Source organism: Aphis gossypii, chromosome X, assembly GCF_020184175.1.
Source record: "Aphis gossypii isolate Hap1 chromosome X, ASM2018417v2, whole genome shotgun sequence".
NCBI classification, from domain to species: domain Eukaryota; kingdom Metazoa; phylum Arthropoda; class Insecta; order Hemiptera; family Aphididae; genus Aphis; species Aphis gossypii.
Genome location: NC_065533.1, coordinates 47,096,138 through 47,115,006, shown reverse-complemented (window position 1 = coordinate 47,115,006; position 18,869 = coordinate 47,096,138). Strand labels below are relative to the sequence as shown.

At 25.3% G+C, this 18,869-nt stretch overlaps 2 protein-coding genes and 1 long non-coding RNA gene across 3 annotated transcripts; 1 reads left to right on the top strand and 2 right to left on the bottom strand.

The window, feature by feature from the left end:
• Positions 1-8,525: 8,525 nt before the first annotated feature.
• Positions 8,526-14,828, bottom strand: LOC126552835 (uncharacterized). Its single transcript, XR_007606279.1, has 2 exons — positions 14,384-14,828; positions 8,526-8,678 (listed from the first exon to the last, which is right to left on the bottom strand). It is a non-coding gene; the product is annotated as an uncharacterized LOC126552835 (long non-coding RNA).
• Positions 10,477-12,908, top strand: LOC126552834 (lysine-specific demethylase lid-like). Its single transcript, XM_050207868.1, has one exon. It carries the CDS (start codon positions 10,779-10,781, stop codon positions 12,906-12,908), a length of 2,130 nt encoding a protein of 709 aa, XP_050063825.1. The 5' UTR covers positions 10,477-10,778.
• Positions 14,829-17,382: 2,554 nt separating the features above from the next.
• LOC126552865 (uncharacterized) lies at positions 17,383-18,539 on the bottom strand. The gene is made up of 3 exons (XM_050207957.1): positions 18,368-18,539; positions 18,056-18,237; positions 17,383-17,528 (listed from the first exon to the last, which is right to left on the bottom strand). Exons 1-3 carry the CDS (start codon positions 18,462-18,464, stop codon positions 17,415-17,417), a joined length of 393 nt encoding a protein of 130 aa, XP_050063914.1. The 5' UTR covers positions 18,465-18,539; the 3' UTR covers positions 17,383-17,414.
• Positions 18,540-18,869: the final 330 nt, after the last annotated feature.

Here is an 18,869-nt window from a genome sequence, read left to right as displayed (position 1 = left end):
CACCAGTGAGATTATATAGATATACTTGTACAATGATCGTGTAGGATATTTCGTTGACTAATATCCCGCGTGGTTTGCAGTGGGTACGGATGATACGCTGTATCGGCTCCCGTTGACTAATGTAACCTATGACTGTCTACTTAACCTAATTTGCAGAGTTTCTTTGGGTGCGTTTCGGTTACACGCTTTGTAGGGTCAAGCGCACACGAGTGCTTCAGTGGTGTTTCACATACGCTATAGATTTATTTATTATAAGCGTTATATATTATACATATTTTAAATTGTTAATTTATCTATTTATTTAAGTCACATAATAATTTCATTAATTTTATTTTTCACATTGTAAACATATTTTGTGTTACACAATTACCACCAAAAAATCTATAATTATCATATCATAATTAAATTTGTTATTGTATTAAACTTAATCATCTAACACTTTTCTGCAATGATAAATCTCTGCACATGTTTTTATTGCTACCGTATATTTTTATCACACCAAAAACACTTCGTTATAAAAACCGTGTAAAAAAATTAAATTTAGTAATGATTAAATCTTTAAAAGACGTGATATAATATGGAAACGAAGTAAAATGCGATTTTATAACATTACAAATACTTATGATGACGAATAAGATCAATTTTAGTGTTAAATATGTAGTCAACATATTGCTTAACTATTTGGTAGACATAGAAGTATACTTAAATAACTTAAATAAATAAAAATAAGTAACCACTTTAGTTTTTTCATAATTAATGTTGCAAGTATTTTTTTTTTAGAAATGTAAAACCATAATTTGTTCTAATTTGATCGATTATTATTCAATTTTAATAATTTTATTTTTATTTATTTTAAATATGTTTTTTTCTGAACTGTTTTAAAAAGTGCAATCAACCAAATGTCTATCTCGAAAATTTAAATATTTATTTGCATAAAAGGTTTTTTTAGTTTTTGAAAAAGAATAATTAAATCTCATGCCTTTCAATCAGAATTTCTATACTTATTAAGTAGTTATTATTTATTACTTATTAGTCTAGAGCGCGGATTTGTATGCAATTGCATATGTATTTTGGTTTATTGTATGATATGCTAAGTGAGCGCGAAATTTGTTTCTTGGCATAACGATTTAAACAATGAAATTTTTTTAGTGCATATTTTGCATATTTTGTCGTTTTTAATTTTTAAGAGCTTATTTAACAATTTTAATTGCATATTTCATCTTAGAGTGCATATTTTGGTGTTAGTTTGATTTTTAAACATTTTTGAAGTAATAACCGATACAAAAAAATATATAAATAAATATCTTTTACGAAAAAAATCTTATCGCTCTCAGATTTTGTGAGAAATTCCCGTTAATCGGTCTGGTGTGTCATATTTCGTTTTATTGTGTGTAGACTGTAGAGTCTCGGCCCTTAGATTAATTATCTTTATCGGTGAAATAATCAAATAATATATACGAATTACGAATACTCAGAAAATATCAGTTTCGAAATCGGACCAATAATATTATTTCATTCTGTAAAAATATTTAGTATCAACCGTGTGTTCGTGTCGTAGTGCGAGTCTAATAATAAGTTATTTCTGTAAAAAACGCGCTTATATATTTTATACATTTTTCATAGAGATATTAAGGGTGATATGGGGTTTTTGAAACATGCATTTGTATTTCAATTTTAGATAAAATTACGTATTTTCATGAATAATAACAATGTTAATTATTTTGTTATAATTCAAAAACACCAAACGTGGATATTTAAAACTTGTATTCATATTGTAAATGTTATTACATTTAATGAAATTTACAAAATATGAAGATTAATTTTAATATATTATCGATTTATACTATGATCATATTGTATAGTAGTAATTGTACGTGTGCGGGACACTGAGATTAGTTACGACAATCTTCATCTTAATTATTTATTTTATTAAAACGTCAGGCGTTTTTTCATTGCAGTTTTACTAGACCGTTTTTCATGATTTTTTTTCTAACGCAAGTACTCGGTGTGCAGATGAGCCATCAAATGAAAAAAGTCCAAAAAGTTAATTATTTAAATAATTATAAGAAGCAGTGGCGCAACCAGAGGGGTGGGCCACGGGTCCGGAGCCTCTCCCCCTTGGATCATGGCATAGTATTTATTTCTATTTTATATTTATAAAGTTACCCAAAAGTTTTCATCAAAATGTATTGATTATAATTATTATTAGAGTTGGTATAATAATATAATTGTATTTATAATTGTATTGTATTTTCTATCTGTTTATAATTGAACAATTTGTTTATGGTAAGGGTGGCTAGATGTTTATGTTAAGTATTAGATTGCACCTGCATAAAGATAATAATTAGAATTTATATCCTATTTAAACAGGTTTACAAATTCAAGAAGAAAAAAAAATTAATGCATATTAAAAGTAATTAATAATAAAAACGCATTTACACAATAATAATAAAGTAAAAATAAATTGAAAAATATATAAACGATTTTTTTTAATTATAAATATGATGATCTATGAATGCAATATGCTAATATTAAAACTGTTATATTATTTAGATTATTTGTACTTAAAATTAAAAATAATTTGTTTAGTAAAAATATTAATAATTGTATTATAGTATAATAATATCAGTGATGTATCCATTGATTAATTATAGATGTGTAAAATGAATCATCTTTTACATTAGATACCTAAGTAAATTAAAAGTAAAATAGTAAAATTAAGTGGTGTGTAAGGTTAATCATAATATTTTTCTCACCGCAATTTTTAGAAAACGTTCCTCATTAAATTAAACAAAAAATGTATACTGGAACGCGAATAGGCTATGACTCTTTTTAAAATTGTTTTTGCGGAACGAAACTCATGTACCTACCTATACTGAATACTGATTATTATTTCAGACCCAAGTAGTATGTTCCCATTAAACCGGTTGGAAAAAAGTTCATTCGGGAATTTCGATTAGGGAAAATACTGGTAGCCTTGGAGAACATTTTTTTGGTACGCTAATATTTTGATATCAAAGTAAAAATAAACAAATATAAATATCAGATTTCTATTAATTTAGTTTCGAATGTTTTATTCGAACACAATTAGAATTAGCCAGTGGTGTAGTGGAGCGTAGGTATACGCGGGTGTACGGCGTATACTCACTTCTCAGTTTTTCTGTAAGCGCGTATACTTATGGAATAGCACATGATACGCGGGTATACGCGCGTATGGGATTGCATTAATTATTTTACATACTTACCAATTTGATATATGATGTTGAATTAACAAATAAAAATAACCTAACCTAATTGGTTTTACGGTTTTCATAATTAAAACAACTGTTTATAATACTTAATTACTTACTATCTATGTGTCATTAATTCATAATATAGATATAATAATAAAAAATTAAATATATATTAATTAGAGCGCGGATTTATATGTATTAAAAACCAACAAAACATGCGCTAAAAAAGATTAAATTTGTATTAATATATTTACATTAAAATGTTAAAAAAATCATAAAACTAAATAATATACATGAAAAAAAAATGATTATCATATGAAATAATGTCAATCGACAATCATGGACGTAATCGATATTTTATTATTTTATTTCCCCGATTGATCTAAGCCTTATTTGGAAAAACTGTTTAATCCTACAAGTATACCTATACCTATTAATTTATTTTGATATTAATCAAAACTATAAAATAAAATATTTTTTTTTTATACCATAATATACAATAGTATAAATTTAAAAAAATGTTTAAAAAACAAACACCAAAATATGCGCAAAAAGATGAAATACACAATTAAAATTCTAAAATAGAAAAATTTCAAAATAATGCAAAAATATGCATTAAGAAGTATCATTTTTTAAATCGTTATGTCATGAAACAAATTTTTTGCTCACCTAGTAGTTAGCATATTATCATACTATCAACCAGAATAAATTTGTAATTACAATAAATACATACAAATCCAAGCTTTAATGTATTAAAGTAGTATATATAATATGATTGTTGTGGGGGGTGTGGGGGGCAAAGCCCCTCACGTTCATATACCAAGTACATTTAAGCGTATACACAATAAACAAATTACGACTGCATCACTGCATTAGCTATTTCAACCATCAACGTATTTTCCTTTATTTTGAATTAATCAAACTTATGAGTTGCGAAAATAAATTTTCATAGCTACATGTTGACACGAATATCAAGTGTACATAGAATTTTTAATATGGTATTATACTAATAGCTATTTATCCATATTATGTACCTACTTTATACAATATTTTTTTACACAATAATACATACTATTTGTATGCACAATATGCATATAATATGATAAGGGCTATAAACCCTAATTATATGAATTATCATTTATTTAACTTTTGTATAATATTATTCCGCGTTTCTTACCAAAAATAGTGTAAACCGATGAGAAATGAGAGAAATAATTATTACGTAAACAAACCCTCAAATTTTAGCCGGCGGCAATATTTCGATGACGTCAGAGAGGCACCGTTTTACGTCGCTTCAGAAATGTTACTTGTGTACATAAATTACACACACACGCGCGCGTAAGTACGCGAATGCATGCGACTATTAAATAAGTAAAATTGAGCAAGCGCAATGATCATCGTGAGGCTCATTTTTCATAGTCTTTGAGTACTAAAAATATATGAATAGTACCTATTATGGTCAGCCCGCAGCCGTAATGGCACATTATCAACAAGACAACACAATATATATAGATATAGATAATCATAAACCATTACTATTGTCACAGAGCCTAATGAAACCGATTTCAATATTAGTTTAATTTTTGTTATAAAGGGAAGGGGAGCAATGCAAAAGTCACCTCACTAATAAAATACATCCAAAACCGCCACTGAGAAGAATATTAAATATTAATATATGCATAATGTATATATGCGTATTTATATTATAATATATATATTATATATATATAAATATTAGGTGCGAACGATAGTGATTTGTAGTATACAATATACATATTATGTTTAAATAGGTACATCTACCATTGTCCATTGGTATGTCGGACAAGAGCTGCTTACGGGCCGAGCACGACCTGTGAGTCGTAGTTTTGACTTTGGAAACCCCTGGTGTACTGTAGTATATAGCGTTCAACACTCAAAGATAGAAGATTTACAAAATATTAAAAATATTCATACATTTTTATCGAGTTTACAATATAATATATGTTTATATATATATATTCTAATATTATATATAATGTATTTCACTTATATGGTTATAAACCTAGGTGCTGCAGGGTATTAACAATTTGGGCGTGCAAAGATTATCTATGAAATCGTTATAGAAACTGAGATCGGAATTGCCGGTGTTCGTTAATTGCGCCGGAGCATTTGATAATGACACAAATTGTCTTGGATAGTTTTAATTTTTATAATAATTATATTATATTATATTAATTAAATATTAATTTTTATTAACTATATTATTTTTTTAATTATTTGTACAACTATAAACAAAAATACATACGTCATTAGGTATACACACAATTTATACAATTTATAATCTAAAAGTCGATGACTGTAAAAGTTTTAAAATATTTGATATAAAAGTGACTTATCTGGCATCATCAGCTTTATCATATTGTTAAAACCATAACAAAAATAAGAATTAGCGAAATAAGTCAATGTCCACTAAAAATTTCAAATTCACAGCAATAGACTAACATAACAAGATATATCGAGTTTTATTGTTTTACCAACAGGAAACAATATAATAACCACGAAATGGCACATTATTGTATTTTACCCACCGTAGTAAAAAAAAAGTCTCACGGCAACGGCAAGCAGATTAACTATAATATTATGACTTGAGTAACTCGCTGACTGATAAACGTAGAGCCTGAACAATGATAGATCGATGCTTGCAATTTACACGGTACATTCGTAAAATCGTACCACAAATTTAGTGTGCAAAAAGAAAGCATTTTACAAAATTCGCACATTAAAGTGGTGCTTTCACAAGATTTTTGAGAATCAAAACGGTTAATGAAAATGTCTAAGTTTTGAACCCCGTTAAATCGAATATTAAAAAACAAATTAATCAAAATTCGAATCAAATTATACAGAATTGGCATTATTAACGGACAACGAAGTGGACGGGGTCAGCTGGTTTAATATAAAATTGAATAATTTTTTTATTTATTTCTATTATTCAAGCAGTAAATTTGAAATACTTACAATTTACTGTAAAATATTATATATTTGTATGTATACATTTAAGAAAGTTAGTCTAAAGTAGGAATAAAAGAGTTTAAATAAATTTAAATTCTACAACATTTCAAATGTTGTTTAAAATTGATCTCCAATCCTACAAAATAACTCTTTAGCGATCTAAGTTTTTGAGTTTTTTGTTTTTGCTGTATTGATAATTCACAAATTTACTTTTACTCTACTATGTTTTAAGCATCTCATAAGAAATATGCAAGTGCTATAAAATCCAAACCCTTCTGATAACTGTTATAATAACTACGGAAAATATTATTATTTTAAATAAAAACCGACATTAAAAATAAACTAAATAAAAACAAATATTTTCTAAGATTCTTGTGATACCTTTCTGTGAGTACCTATTTTAAAAAGTTTCACATCACCATTCACTAGTCAGAATTATAATAATCATAGTACTACACTTTATGATATTATGATGCAATCTATTTTCTTGGAGTTGTTATTCACTTTACATTTATACACAGAATACACAAATATCGATAGGAAAGTATGGGTACGTGCTAAGTATTATTGGTATTTGTTGATCAGTCATAATATGATAGTCATATATAAATTATGATATATTTAATAACACGTTTATTTTTCTTATTTATTAGGTATCAAATATGTCATACGACAGAAATCCTGGAAAAAAATACAAAAATTTAATATTATAAACAATCATATTCAAATAACTGCATAAAATAATTATGAAATAAAAACGCCTTTTTTAGTTACATAAAATTTTAAATTATGTTTAAGATGAGAAAAATTTTGAAATTAATGTTAAAATAGTGTCAAATGTGTGAGATAAAAATTGAATCAGTAATTAACAATACTAAGTTGTTTATCATAAACTAGTATCTGTTTATGCCTTAGATAATAAAAATGTTTATGTATACACCTAATCATTATGGTAACTAGTACACTCTTCGCTCACAGTATAACGAGTAAACTAGGTATAGTGATGTCCCATCCTATTACCTATGAAAATTGTATACATATATATACAAATATCATGATCTCATCACATATTCACATCATGATTTCATGTGCCATTTCATAATGTAAGCACACAAAATCACACAAATAAAATTATCAAAATGCATTAGAAGTTTGTAATAAGTAATAACACAAATAATTCAATTTAAATCAATTTAAGTACTTAGCATTAATTTATGCTATCACATCTTTGTAGCACTTAAATATTTAACGTTTTCTTTTCTTACTTAGCTGTAGTTTGACAAAATATTTTTTATGTGATATCACCAATACTTTACATCAATAGTTTTTGCCCTGGGTGATCAACTAGCTGCTCATATGGCTGGCCTTGTATATAATAAGTAACATTATCTTAAGAAAATAGTTACACCGGCAAATATAGTGTTCACATCAACAGTTCTTAATTTTGACTGGCGAATGGCAATGAGATCACGTTTTGAAAATATTATGATGGGCGATCAGGTACTCTCTAGTAGCGTAGCTAGACACTTTTCTTGGGTAGGCCCAATATTTTGATGTAAAGATTATCAATGAATATTTTTATAAATAAAAAAGTAAAGGAATATTATATATTATACATTTATTATATTATGCATATTGTAAGCATTTATTTTAAAATTAAAAATTAATAGTACCTATCAATATTAGTGTTGAAGAGTATTCATTTAATACGATATAAAAAATTTTTTTTTTGAAGAAAAATGGGTAGACCCGGGCCTTGAATTTTAAAGGTGTAAAAAATAGTAAATTTAAAATCAATTACTAAATATCTTATTCTACAATTAAATTGAATGTTACTTTGTTAACTTAGAAATTTAAAGTACACATTTTTTTTAATAGAACAGCCATACATATTATTATGGCAAAAAATGTAATCTTATCATTTATATAAGAAGGACAAGTTTTCCATAGCCTTTAAAATAAGTTAATTTATACTTTTCGATGATATTATTATTTATTTTATTTAGATATAATACCGCTTGTTAAAATTTTAGTTTTATATTTATTTATATGCAAAATTCTAAATTGTATTTCAATTGGGTCATCAACTATTTTCTATAGTAGCATTTTGGTGTACACCATAAAAAAATATGAAAATGATTTAATATTAATTACATGTCATTAATGACTTCAACATGGTTTTACAGTATTATCTTTTTTCACCAAACAATATATGTTAATAAAATATAGCCCATGCTAATAAACTAATATAACCATTATTATAAACATGACCTTATGCTAAATATAATTTCTACCTAGAATGTTTGTGTTGTTAATATAATTTTATTTAGTATAAATGTACAAAAAAATAAATACAAACAAAAAGACTTCATTTAACTTAAGCTCTATGAACTAACAAATTGTAAGTTTTTTAATCCTGTGAACCATGACTTGTACAAAACTGTTTTCTGAATTGTCCTGTAATAAAAAATTATAAATATTTATGCAATTATTATTATTATTTTTTAATCAAAATTAAAAATATTTAATGATCCCTGTTCTTTCTGAACCATACATAGAACACACAATACACCTGCATATATTGTCTCTTTATTACTAGCTACTCAACCTAACCTACCATATGACAAATTGTATAAAACAGTTCAAATTTATTACAGAAAAACCACAATCTTAAATAGTAAGTAAAACTTAATATTAGAGTGAATTAAAATTGAAAGATAATATTATTATGGATGTATATATTATTTATGGATAAAACACACAGGTAATGTTATTACATAAGATAAGCTTGAAAATAATTCTAAGCCTTATTTCTTGAAGTGCAAAGTCAAGCTGCAAGCTTGGTATTAATGTACTATAGAGATCTAATATAAATGGTAAGACTCATCAGATCTTGATGATTATTATGAAGTAGCTAATTTCAGAAGTTATCTTTTACGGTGCACCATCACTGAGCATGCATTGTGGTCATTTTATAATACATCACCATACTCCTCATACAGGGGTTTTTTTAACACCCTAACTCAGCATGTGATTTTATTATTTTATTATTATTAAATACAATATACAATGTTATTTAAGTAAAAAAAAAATAATATTAGACATTAGATAGGTAATACCGGAAACCAGATGATTTAAAAGATGTATCACTAACATTTAGGTATCAACTATTAAAATAATAATACATGAAACAAACATAGTTTTCAGTATAAAATGAAAAGTAATAAAAATATAATTAAAATTAAAATTAAATATTATTTAATGAAACTTAAGTCTTTACAATATTATACAGTCTGTCCCATAAGTCCCGTATCACCCATATATCTCTATTGGAAATCAATATATTTAAAAGCAGTTTTTTTACAATACTAAGTATAGAAATTATGATTGAATTGGCATAATCTTCAATTTTTTTTTTTAAGAAATTCAAAAATTCAAAAAAAAAATTTTTATGCATTTAAAGATTTTCAAATTTTGAAGATAGCCATTTCGTTGAACATATTTTTCAAAATATTTCAAAAAAAAAAAAATAAATATATTAAAATTGAATAAAAATTGATCAAATGACAGCAAGTTATGTTTTTGAATAATTGTAATAAAAAAAATCATTTATTTCAAATTTCAATAATAAAACATAATATTTTAAATATTTATGTCAAAACAACAAAAAACTAAATACGACTAAACAGTATACAATTATTTTTTAGGTTATGGTGGTTAATTTTCAGTCTATATCGTTATATCAGATTTAAGTCTGTGGGGTCAGTAATAATGACAGAAGCATGGCTAAATAACTAGGTATGATCTCATTAAGACGCATTTGCGTTCTGGGCTGCGCACGTACTATTCACGATTTGGCATGGAAAGAAATCTTAACTGGCAGTGATTTTTATCACCGTACTGCGTTGGTCGGTATACGTCTTATCTATCACTGCCAGTGGCGGCCATGACACCTGCGTATCACAAAGTTGCTATAATACCTAGTTATTTAGCCATGGACAGAAGTAAAATAATTGAGCATTATAATATTGTTGGATTTAGATAACCTTGATTTCAATGTTTTTCTTTTTAAGCGTTATAATTCTTAAAAATGAGCATTCAAGTTTCGACAAATAACATTACAAATTTGTTTACTTTTTAGAACCACATACCTCCAACACCAAATCATGTTAGTATTGGAATTCTCCAATGAGGTTATATCATGTTATCAAAATTATGTTGGCCGGAGAACCAAACCCCACCTCATGTTTTTTATTGAGATAGTAGCTAGTCCACACCACCCTTAGTAACGCTTCGTACGTGGTGCGGGATAGTCGTCCGTCGTTCGAAACGCAAACCTTGGCTATCGACAATACAACGTGGATTTTAAAATTATAATTTTCGAAAATCAGTGTGTTGCAGTTACGATACTTTTTCGATCAAGTTTTAATTTTTTATTGAACGTGTTTTTATCTCTGTTTATGTAAGTAATTATAATTTTTTTAAATATATTAATTTATATATGTATGTATATAATATTAACTATACATCATAGTGGGAAATTAGTATTTTATTAAAATGAGTGTGAAAAGAGAAATAACGAGTGAAATTGAAATTGATGAACCAAACCAAAAAGAATGTCCTGAAGGAAAATTTATTGATCCTGTCAGTCTTATGGAAAACGGAAAATTCATTTTCAACGTTCCTCCGGAAGCTCCAGTTTTTGAACCTACTGCAGAAGAATTTAAAGATCCGTTGCAATATATATCTAAAATTAGAAGTGTAGCACAAAAACATGGCATCTGTAAAATTAGACCTCCACCTAATTGGAATCCTCCATTTTCTATTGATGTTGATAAATTTAAATTTACACCCACAATTCAAAAACTAAATGAACAAGATGCAATTACTAGAGTTAAACTCAATTTCTTGGAAAAAGTTGCCAAATATTGGCATTTACAAGGCATCAGTTTTAAACTACCAGTATTAGAACAAAGAGTTGTAGATTTATATTCTCTTTATAAAATTGTAGAATTTGAAGGAGGTTTTGGTGAAGTATGTTCAAAGAAAAAATGGGAAAAAGTGGCTAGTCGTATGGGTTATGTTTGTAAAAAATCTTCTAGTACAGTTTTAAAAAGTCATTATCAAAAATGGCTTAATCCATTTTCATTTTTTCATGCTACCACTAAAGATGAAATTTATAACAAACCAATTGCAAAAAAGAGGAAAGTTCTAAATATTAAAGAAGAAAATTCTTGTGTTTCAAATTTAACTACTAAAAAAATCAAACTTAACCCCGATGATGATAACGATTCTGATGACACTAAGTGTAAAATAGGACATTTAAAGTCAAGAAAGTCTACAAGAAGTAAACCTGCTGTAAATTATACAGAAAAATATTGTTGTCAAAAATGTGGAAGAGACAAATCTGAAAAAACTATTTTAATTTGTCATGAATGTGATTCAAGTTTCCACATGCAATGTTTAATCATACCATTAACTACTGTTCCAAAGGGTACATGGAGGTGTGATAAATGTGTAATCAATGAATTAAACAAACCTAGCGATGCTTTTGGATTTGAACCAGCTCAGCGTCAATACACACTTCAACAATTTGGAGAAATGGCAGACAAATTTAAATCTAAATATTTTAATATGCCAGTTCATCTTGTACCTACAGACAAAGTTGAACAGGAGTATTGGAAAATTGTTTCATCTATTGATTCCACAGTAAAAGCAGAATATGGTGCTGACATACATACTGTGGATCATGGATCAGGATTCCCTACAGGTCTTGCTCTAAGTGGAAACGAAGATAATACTTTTTACAAGTCATACGTAGAAGATCATTGGAATTTAAATAATTTACCAATACTTAAAGACTCAGTTTTTAGGTTTATTAATGCAGATTTATCTGGTTTAAAAGTTCCATGGATGTATGTTGGTATGTGTTTTTCAACATTTTGTTGGCATAACGAAGATCATTGGAGCTACTCGATCAATTATTCACATTGGGGTGAACCTAAAACATGGTATGGAATTCCAGGAGCCTCTGCTGAAGCCTTTGAAGAAGTTATGAAGGAGACAGCACCAGAATTATTTCATTCGCAGCCAGATCTCTTACATCAGTTGGTTACTATTTTGAATCCGAATATATTGATGAAAGCAAATATCCCAGTCTATAGAACTGATCAAAATGCTGGAGAATTTGTTGTTACTTTTCCAAGAGCTTATCATGCTGGGTTTAATCAAGGATTTAATTTTGCTGAATCTGTGAATTTTGCTCCTGCTGATTGGATTTCAATAGGTCGTGAATGTGTTAACTATTATTCTTCTATCAAACGAGTATGTGTATTTTCCCATGATGAACTTTTATTTAAAATACTGAAATCTTGTGATGGATTGACACCAAAAGCAGCTGCATTAGTATATGCTGATCTTAAGGAAATGGTCAAGTTTGAACGAGTTCATCGTAAAGCACTTTCTGATTGGGGTATTAATCAACAACTTTTTGTTAAATTTGAACATCAAGAAGAAGACCTTAGACAATGTAAGATTTGTAATACCACTTTGTTTATATCTGCTGTATCTTGTAAGTGTGATCAAAAGAGACTGGCATGCCTTCGACATTTTAAACAACTTTGTGATTGTCCTGCACAAATGCATTTGTTCAAATATAGAATAGGTTCCAATGATGAGAGTTTTTAAACTAAGGCGGAAGGTTAAAGCTATAGCTCAAACGGCTCATGAAGATTGAATATATTAAACTTGATTGATTAAATATAAGATATATGTTAAAAAACTTTTTTTTTGTATCTCATAATTATGTTATATATTTAAGTATTATTAGTTAGTAATTGATTGTATATCTAAGTACTAAAAACAGTTTAACTGTATATTTTAAAATCTAATATGAAAAAAAAAGTTGTTACATTATTAAATATTGTATTAACTTTAATGTATTTGTGTGTTCTAGTATTTGATGTACTCACTAAAATAGAACTGTTTTCTTATTGAATTATTTACATAACATTTCTAATGATTTAATTTCAAATATATTCTAATGAATTTAGTATCATTGTTTAAGTATTAGATAGGTTCTAATTATATACTAATAGCTCAACACTATTTGAATTATTATTATGTTAATTTTAGTTTTTTTTTCATGGAACAATTATTTTTTTGATCATATAAATACCATACTTTATTGATTTATGTACCTACGCCTATTATATTTTATTTTAGTTTTATTTATTTCATAAATTGTATGTTGATTTTTACATAAAACATAATTTTTCATTGCAAATGTAATTCTTTAAAAGTTAATAATCAAGTTGAAATTAGTATTGTATTTCATTTTATAAAACTAATAATCGAGAAAGGAATTTATTTTAAATGAAAAACAAATAAATTTACTTCTTTAATTTTTAAGGTGTATTAATAATAAATTTAGACATAAGTACAACAATGTAGTACACAATATTTTATTTTTACTTTTAAGCTTAGTTATAATTAAAATTTAACTTGTACGAACAATAATTTATGTATACTTAATGTTTATGTCATTGTTGAGGATTAACTAATAAAAATACTTAAAAACAATGTTTGGAACTCTAAATCACACATTACCTGATTAGAAATAAGTATTTTAATGACCAAGGGTAGTAAGTTAATGCACTAAATTATTGAATGTATAATAAAAACTTTAATAGGCCTTTAAAAAAAAAAAAAATGCACAACCATACCTAAAACCTTATCCTGAATGGTAGAAGTAATTTGAATAGATATGTATAATATATATTTATAATATGTATTACAGGTTTATTTGTAGAAAGGATGGTTTTATTAAATCATTTTGACAACAAAACTATATTAATTATGAATAATATTTATTACACATTATATTACACATATGTATATGAGTTCAAATTATTAAGCATATCCAATAAAAACTATGCGAAAACATTGATAATATTTATCAAGTATTTAAACAACAGTTCCATAAAAAATTACATATTTTAGTGGCTTAAAATATTTTTATATAATATAAAATACAATGACTAAAAAACTATTTTTCTTAGCAGATTAATTATTTGGAAATAAAATTCATATTGTGTACTTAGTAAAAATGTAAATGTACCTATTATGATTTATGAATATATAAGTAAATATTTATTATTTACCAACTGACAACAGGCTATATGTGCAGAAACGGCTGTAGTTGCTGGGACTCTATGTAAGTAGTGGCGTTGGAATTTATCAGGACACTCCAAGTACACCATGACGATATTGCTACGTGCTTTGAAATCTTATAATTAATACAATACATTCATGTTTTAAAAATTTTACGCCTAAAACTACAGAATAATAATAAGAAAGAATTAAACATAGTTAATTGAGATAAGACTTGGTGCCTTCCGCGTCGGCGTATGTTAATAATTAATATTATAAGAGCAATGTACTCATAGATATATATAGTTTAATATCAATGAACGTACTACACGCCTGTAATCATCGACGACGATAGAAGATCATTATCAGAAACTAACAGAACAATAAAAAATAAATACACTTTGAAATAATTATTTAATATTTAGTAATTTTTAATGTGGGTATTTATTTTAAATAATAACATTTATCCGTTTTATCATTAACATTTATCAGTTTATCACTATATATTTACGTCCGAACATAAATTTATTATGTTAATGTTACGGACGTGCATACGTACATACGTCAACATTGCATTAAACTCTTAATTAATATAGGTATATTGTCAATTTGTTTAGAATATAAAAATTTTTAAAATTTTAAAAATATAAAAAAGAATTATAATTTAATATTTTTTTTTTTTGTCATGCTTATGATATACAACAAAAACTTTTCCGATAGGTATGTATCATTGTTGTACGTCAAGTATATTATAAATGTTACTAAACAGAAGACCAGACTTACAGTACGTTTTTTAATTTTTTATATGTAGAGTTAATGGCGTGCACAGGACTTAGTGGTAGGTGTTGCTGAAAATTATATATAATAAGTCAATACATATTATTTATTTGATTAATATAAAAATGTCATTTATTTTATACAATACGTCATTACTTATTATTATTATAATTACTACACTGAACGAAAAATACCAGTAATTTTAACAAAAATATAGATTAAATTAATAATATCATTGTTAATATTCAATCAACCAAATGCTTATTGATACTAAGATGAAATATTTGTTAAATAAGAATTAATAAATTATTTGATTTAATAATTTTTTTGTTTAGTTTAATTCATGTTTCATCTTAGTATCAATAATATATTTGATTTTCATTTTGTTTTAATAACTTAGAATTTTGTTAATTTTATCATTATTAATTTAACACATATGTATTGTTGAATTTACAAAAATAAAATTATTTCAACAAAATGTTTATTATTAAACTTAACTAAAATATACTTAGTTTAATAATATTTAATAATGGAATCAATAGAATATTTATGGTTTGAAAAAAGTGAGTATTATCAATTTAATAAACAGTCTACTAATTTTATAATTTATTAATGGATTAAAAAATGTAATTGATTATATACTTATTTAAATTTATATTCATAGATACCTACCTAAATACCTGAAGTCTGACTCTGTAGATATTCTATTTACTTTCTAATATGTATATTGTATAAACTACTTATATGTAATTCAAAACCCATTATATAATATACTAATGTCAAACATACCATTTTTTTATTAAATTAAAGTAAACAAATAACCAAGTATATTATATTTTAATGAATTTGTTTATTAATAATTTACATAGTTAAAAATTTATTTATAAAAATAATAATGATAATTGGTTCTTACATAAGTATAATTAAACATTTATAATATAAATAAATAAACATGTTTAAATAGATAAATTGTTATTCAATATTAAATAAAAATAATTATATACAAATCAAACAAGTTGTATTTATATAATATATATTTATTTATCTATTAAAGATAGAAAATTTGTAATATGTAATAATAGTTAATACATTAAATAGATAAATATAAAAAAAATGAGTAGGTATATAATATTAAGTTTGGTATCTAAATAAACATTAAAAGATATTGTGTTATAATATTATTATATACAAATAGACTACATTCAAAATATAAATTGTGAAGTATAATATATTATGTAACTAAATTAAAAAATAAAATAAATGTAAATACCTATAAAAATAATTTTTGAAAATTATAATTTATAATCACATTTTAATAGTATCAAATAAGTATGCTTTAGCTAAAAAGTTCTGAAGAAATTTGTTTTATTAAGGTACATGATTTGTCATACTTGGTATGAATATTATAAAATACTTTTTGTAAAAATAACCATATATCCTCTGATTCGTGTGGATATTCAACATTAAAAACATAAAAAATTTGGAAGCAAACATCAAATGCTTTTAAAATTGTAAAAGTCATGTATTTGACTGTATCAAAATATATTAAAATTTGATTAGGATCGAATAATGTACCAACAATTAGTATACATGGTTGGATAGGGCCTTCTTTCTGCGTCATTTTTTTTAAAAAGGGCTTCCATTTCTGATGCTGTTCAGTAATTTTAATAATTGAATTTTGAGAATCTTTGATCCCATATTTGATATAATATTTTTTTCCATTCTCGTCTCTTGTTACTGCATGTAGGAATTAACACACTGTGTAACAAGTACATTATTATCAGAAATTTTGAATCTGAAAATACAATAATTTAATAAATGATTATTAGCTGAATGGTATATAATATGTAATCTAATATATAAAATGCTGACTATTGTGAATAATAATAGTACCATTAGCATACCTACTCGGTAGGTATTTATTTCATACTTTAAAATGTTATTCCATTTTAATTAATAAATTATGTAGTACCTAGGTACCTATATAATACTATATATTATACTGGTTTTATCTATAAAATTGTAAATTTGTATTGGCACCAAAATTTAAACAAATCATGATAATTTAACAAGTACCCTCAATAACATTCATTACATATTATGATGTTTGTTATAATGAGCATCTGAAAGTGACTGAATATTTAAATTTGTAGTTAGGTTCCTAATAAACTAATAAACTAAATAATTTTTTTAACTCTAATTTGTGGAGTACTTACAATTGGATAAATTTAGTGTATTTTTTAATTTTTCTATAATAATTTTACTTCAACAATCTTTTACCCGTTCATCCAGTATCTTAATGAGTTTTGAAGAAGCTTCTTCAAATTTTGTTATAAAACAACTGTATCTGCTATATATTTTGTGAAAGTCAATATCTATCTAAAATTTAAAAAACAAATTTTATTAATTATTTTTAATTAAATATTATTATTCATTAGATACTTTAGTGCCTGTGTCTAAAACCTACCTACTATATATTATCTATAACCTCATAACAAAATTAAAAAAAAAAACTTGGATAAGTACCAAAATTGTTTTGACGTTGTTATTATTGTTAAAAAAAATTACTAATAAATTGTTCTTAATATTAATATCACTAATTTATTAACAAGAGAAGGCTGCTAGGTATTTAGCTTAAAAATATCTACTGTTATATGAATATTAAGTCAATTTTAATTGTAATTAATGTAATAAATCCAGTAGATTATACCTATAATACAATAAAATATTTCAGATCAAAAAACACAAAAATATTAGATACTTATCTTGAAAAATCTACTGATTCAATAAAAAAAGATGAGAAAATTAAAAAAAATTGCATGTATCTTTATTTGTGTAATGGTTGTTTTTATTGTATTGATTTGAATTAATTTAAATTAAAAGTTGTATTTGTAACAGAAACTTACAAGCTTATATCCCATTGGTTTAGTATAATGTTGCCATTTATTAAATATTTCAGCAGTATTATATTTTTTGATAAACTGTAGCTTATAGTTTATTGTTTTTCTCCAAATCTCCTCAATTTCTGGCCATGTCATATCATGATTAAATAAATAGTTTGCAGCATTTTCTGATTCTGTTTCAATTTCTTAAAAATATAATAGCCTATAAGTGAAACAATTTATTAATGCTGTAGTTTTAAAAATACTAAGAGATACTATATAATATAATGATATTAATACAATATTATGATAGTAAAATTAATTAATTAATATTACCTAATGGTATTTGCAAATTGTCTATTGTAGGAGTCAATTTTGTTTTTGATGTATTTGGCTCTTTTTCTATAGCTGGTATTAATCCATTTTGCCTCATACAGCGTATAGTGTTAAAATATTTACAATATAATTTTACTTTTGGACTTTTGTTAATGGCATCCTTAATAAAATATATATCCTGAAAAGTGAACCATTTTATAATTTTGTTTTTATATTTTTAAGAATTTACTTCATATTAAAAATGTTATTAGGGTTAATACTAACTTCTATTTCGGATGGAAAAGCTGCAACAATAACATCAGCTATATAGTTCGCAAGTTTTTTTGTTATATTTGTATGATTTGTTATTAAATTGTTAATGATTATTTCGACCAGTAAATTGCAACAACTATCATTCAAGACTGAATTTATCTTGTAATAATCAAGTATTAAAGAACCCTGTACATTATTTAATAATATTTTTTCCAATTGAAATGATCCATTTATATTTTCAACATCAGCT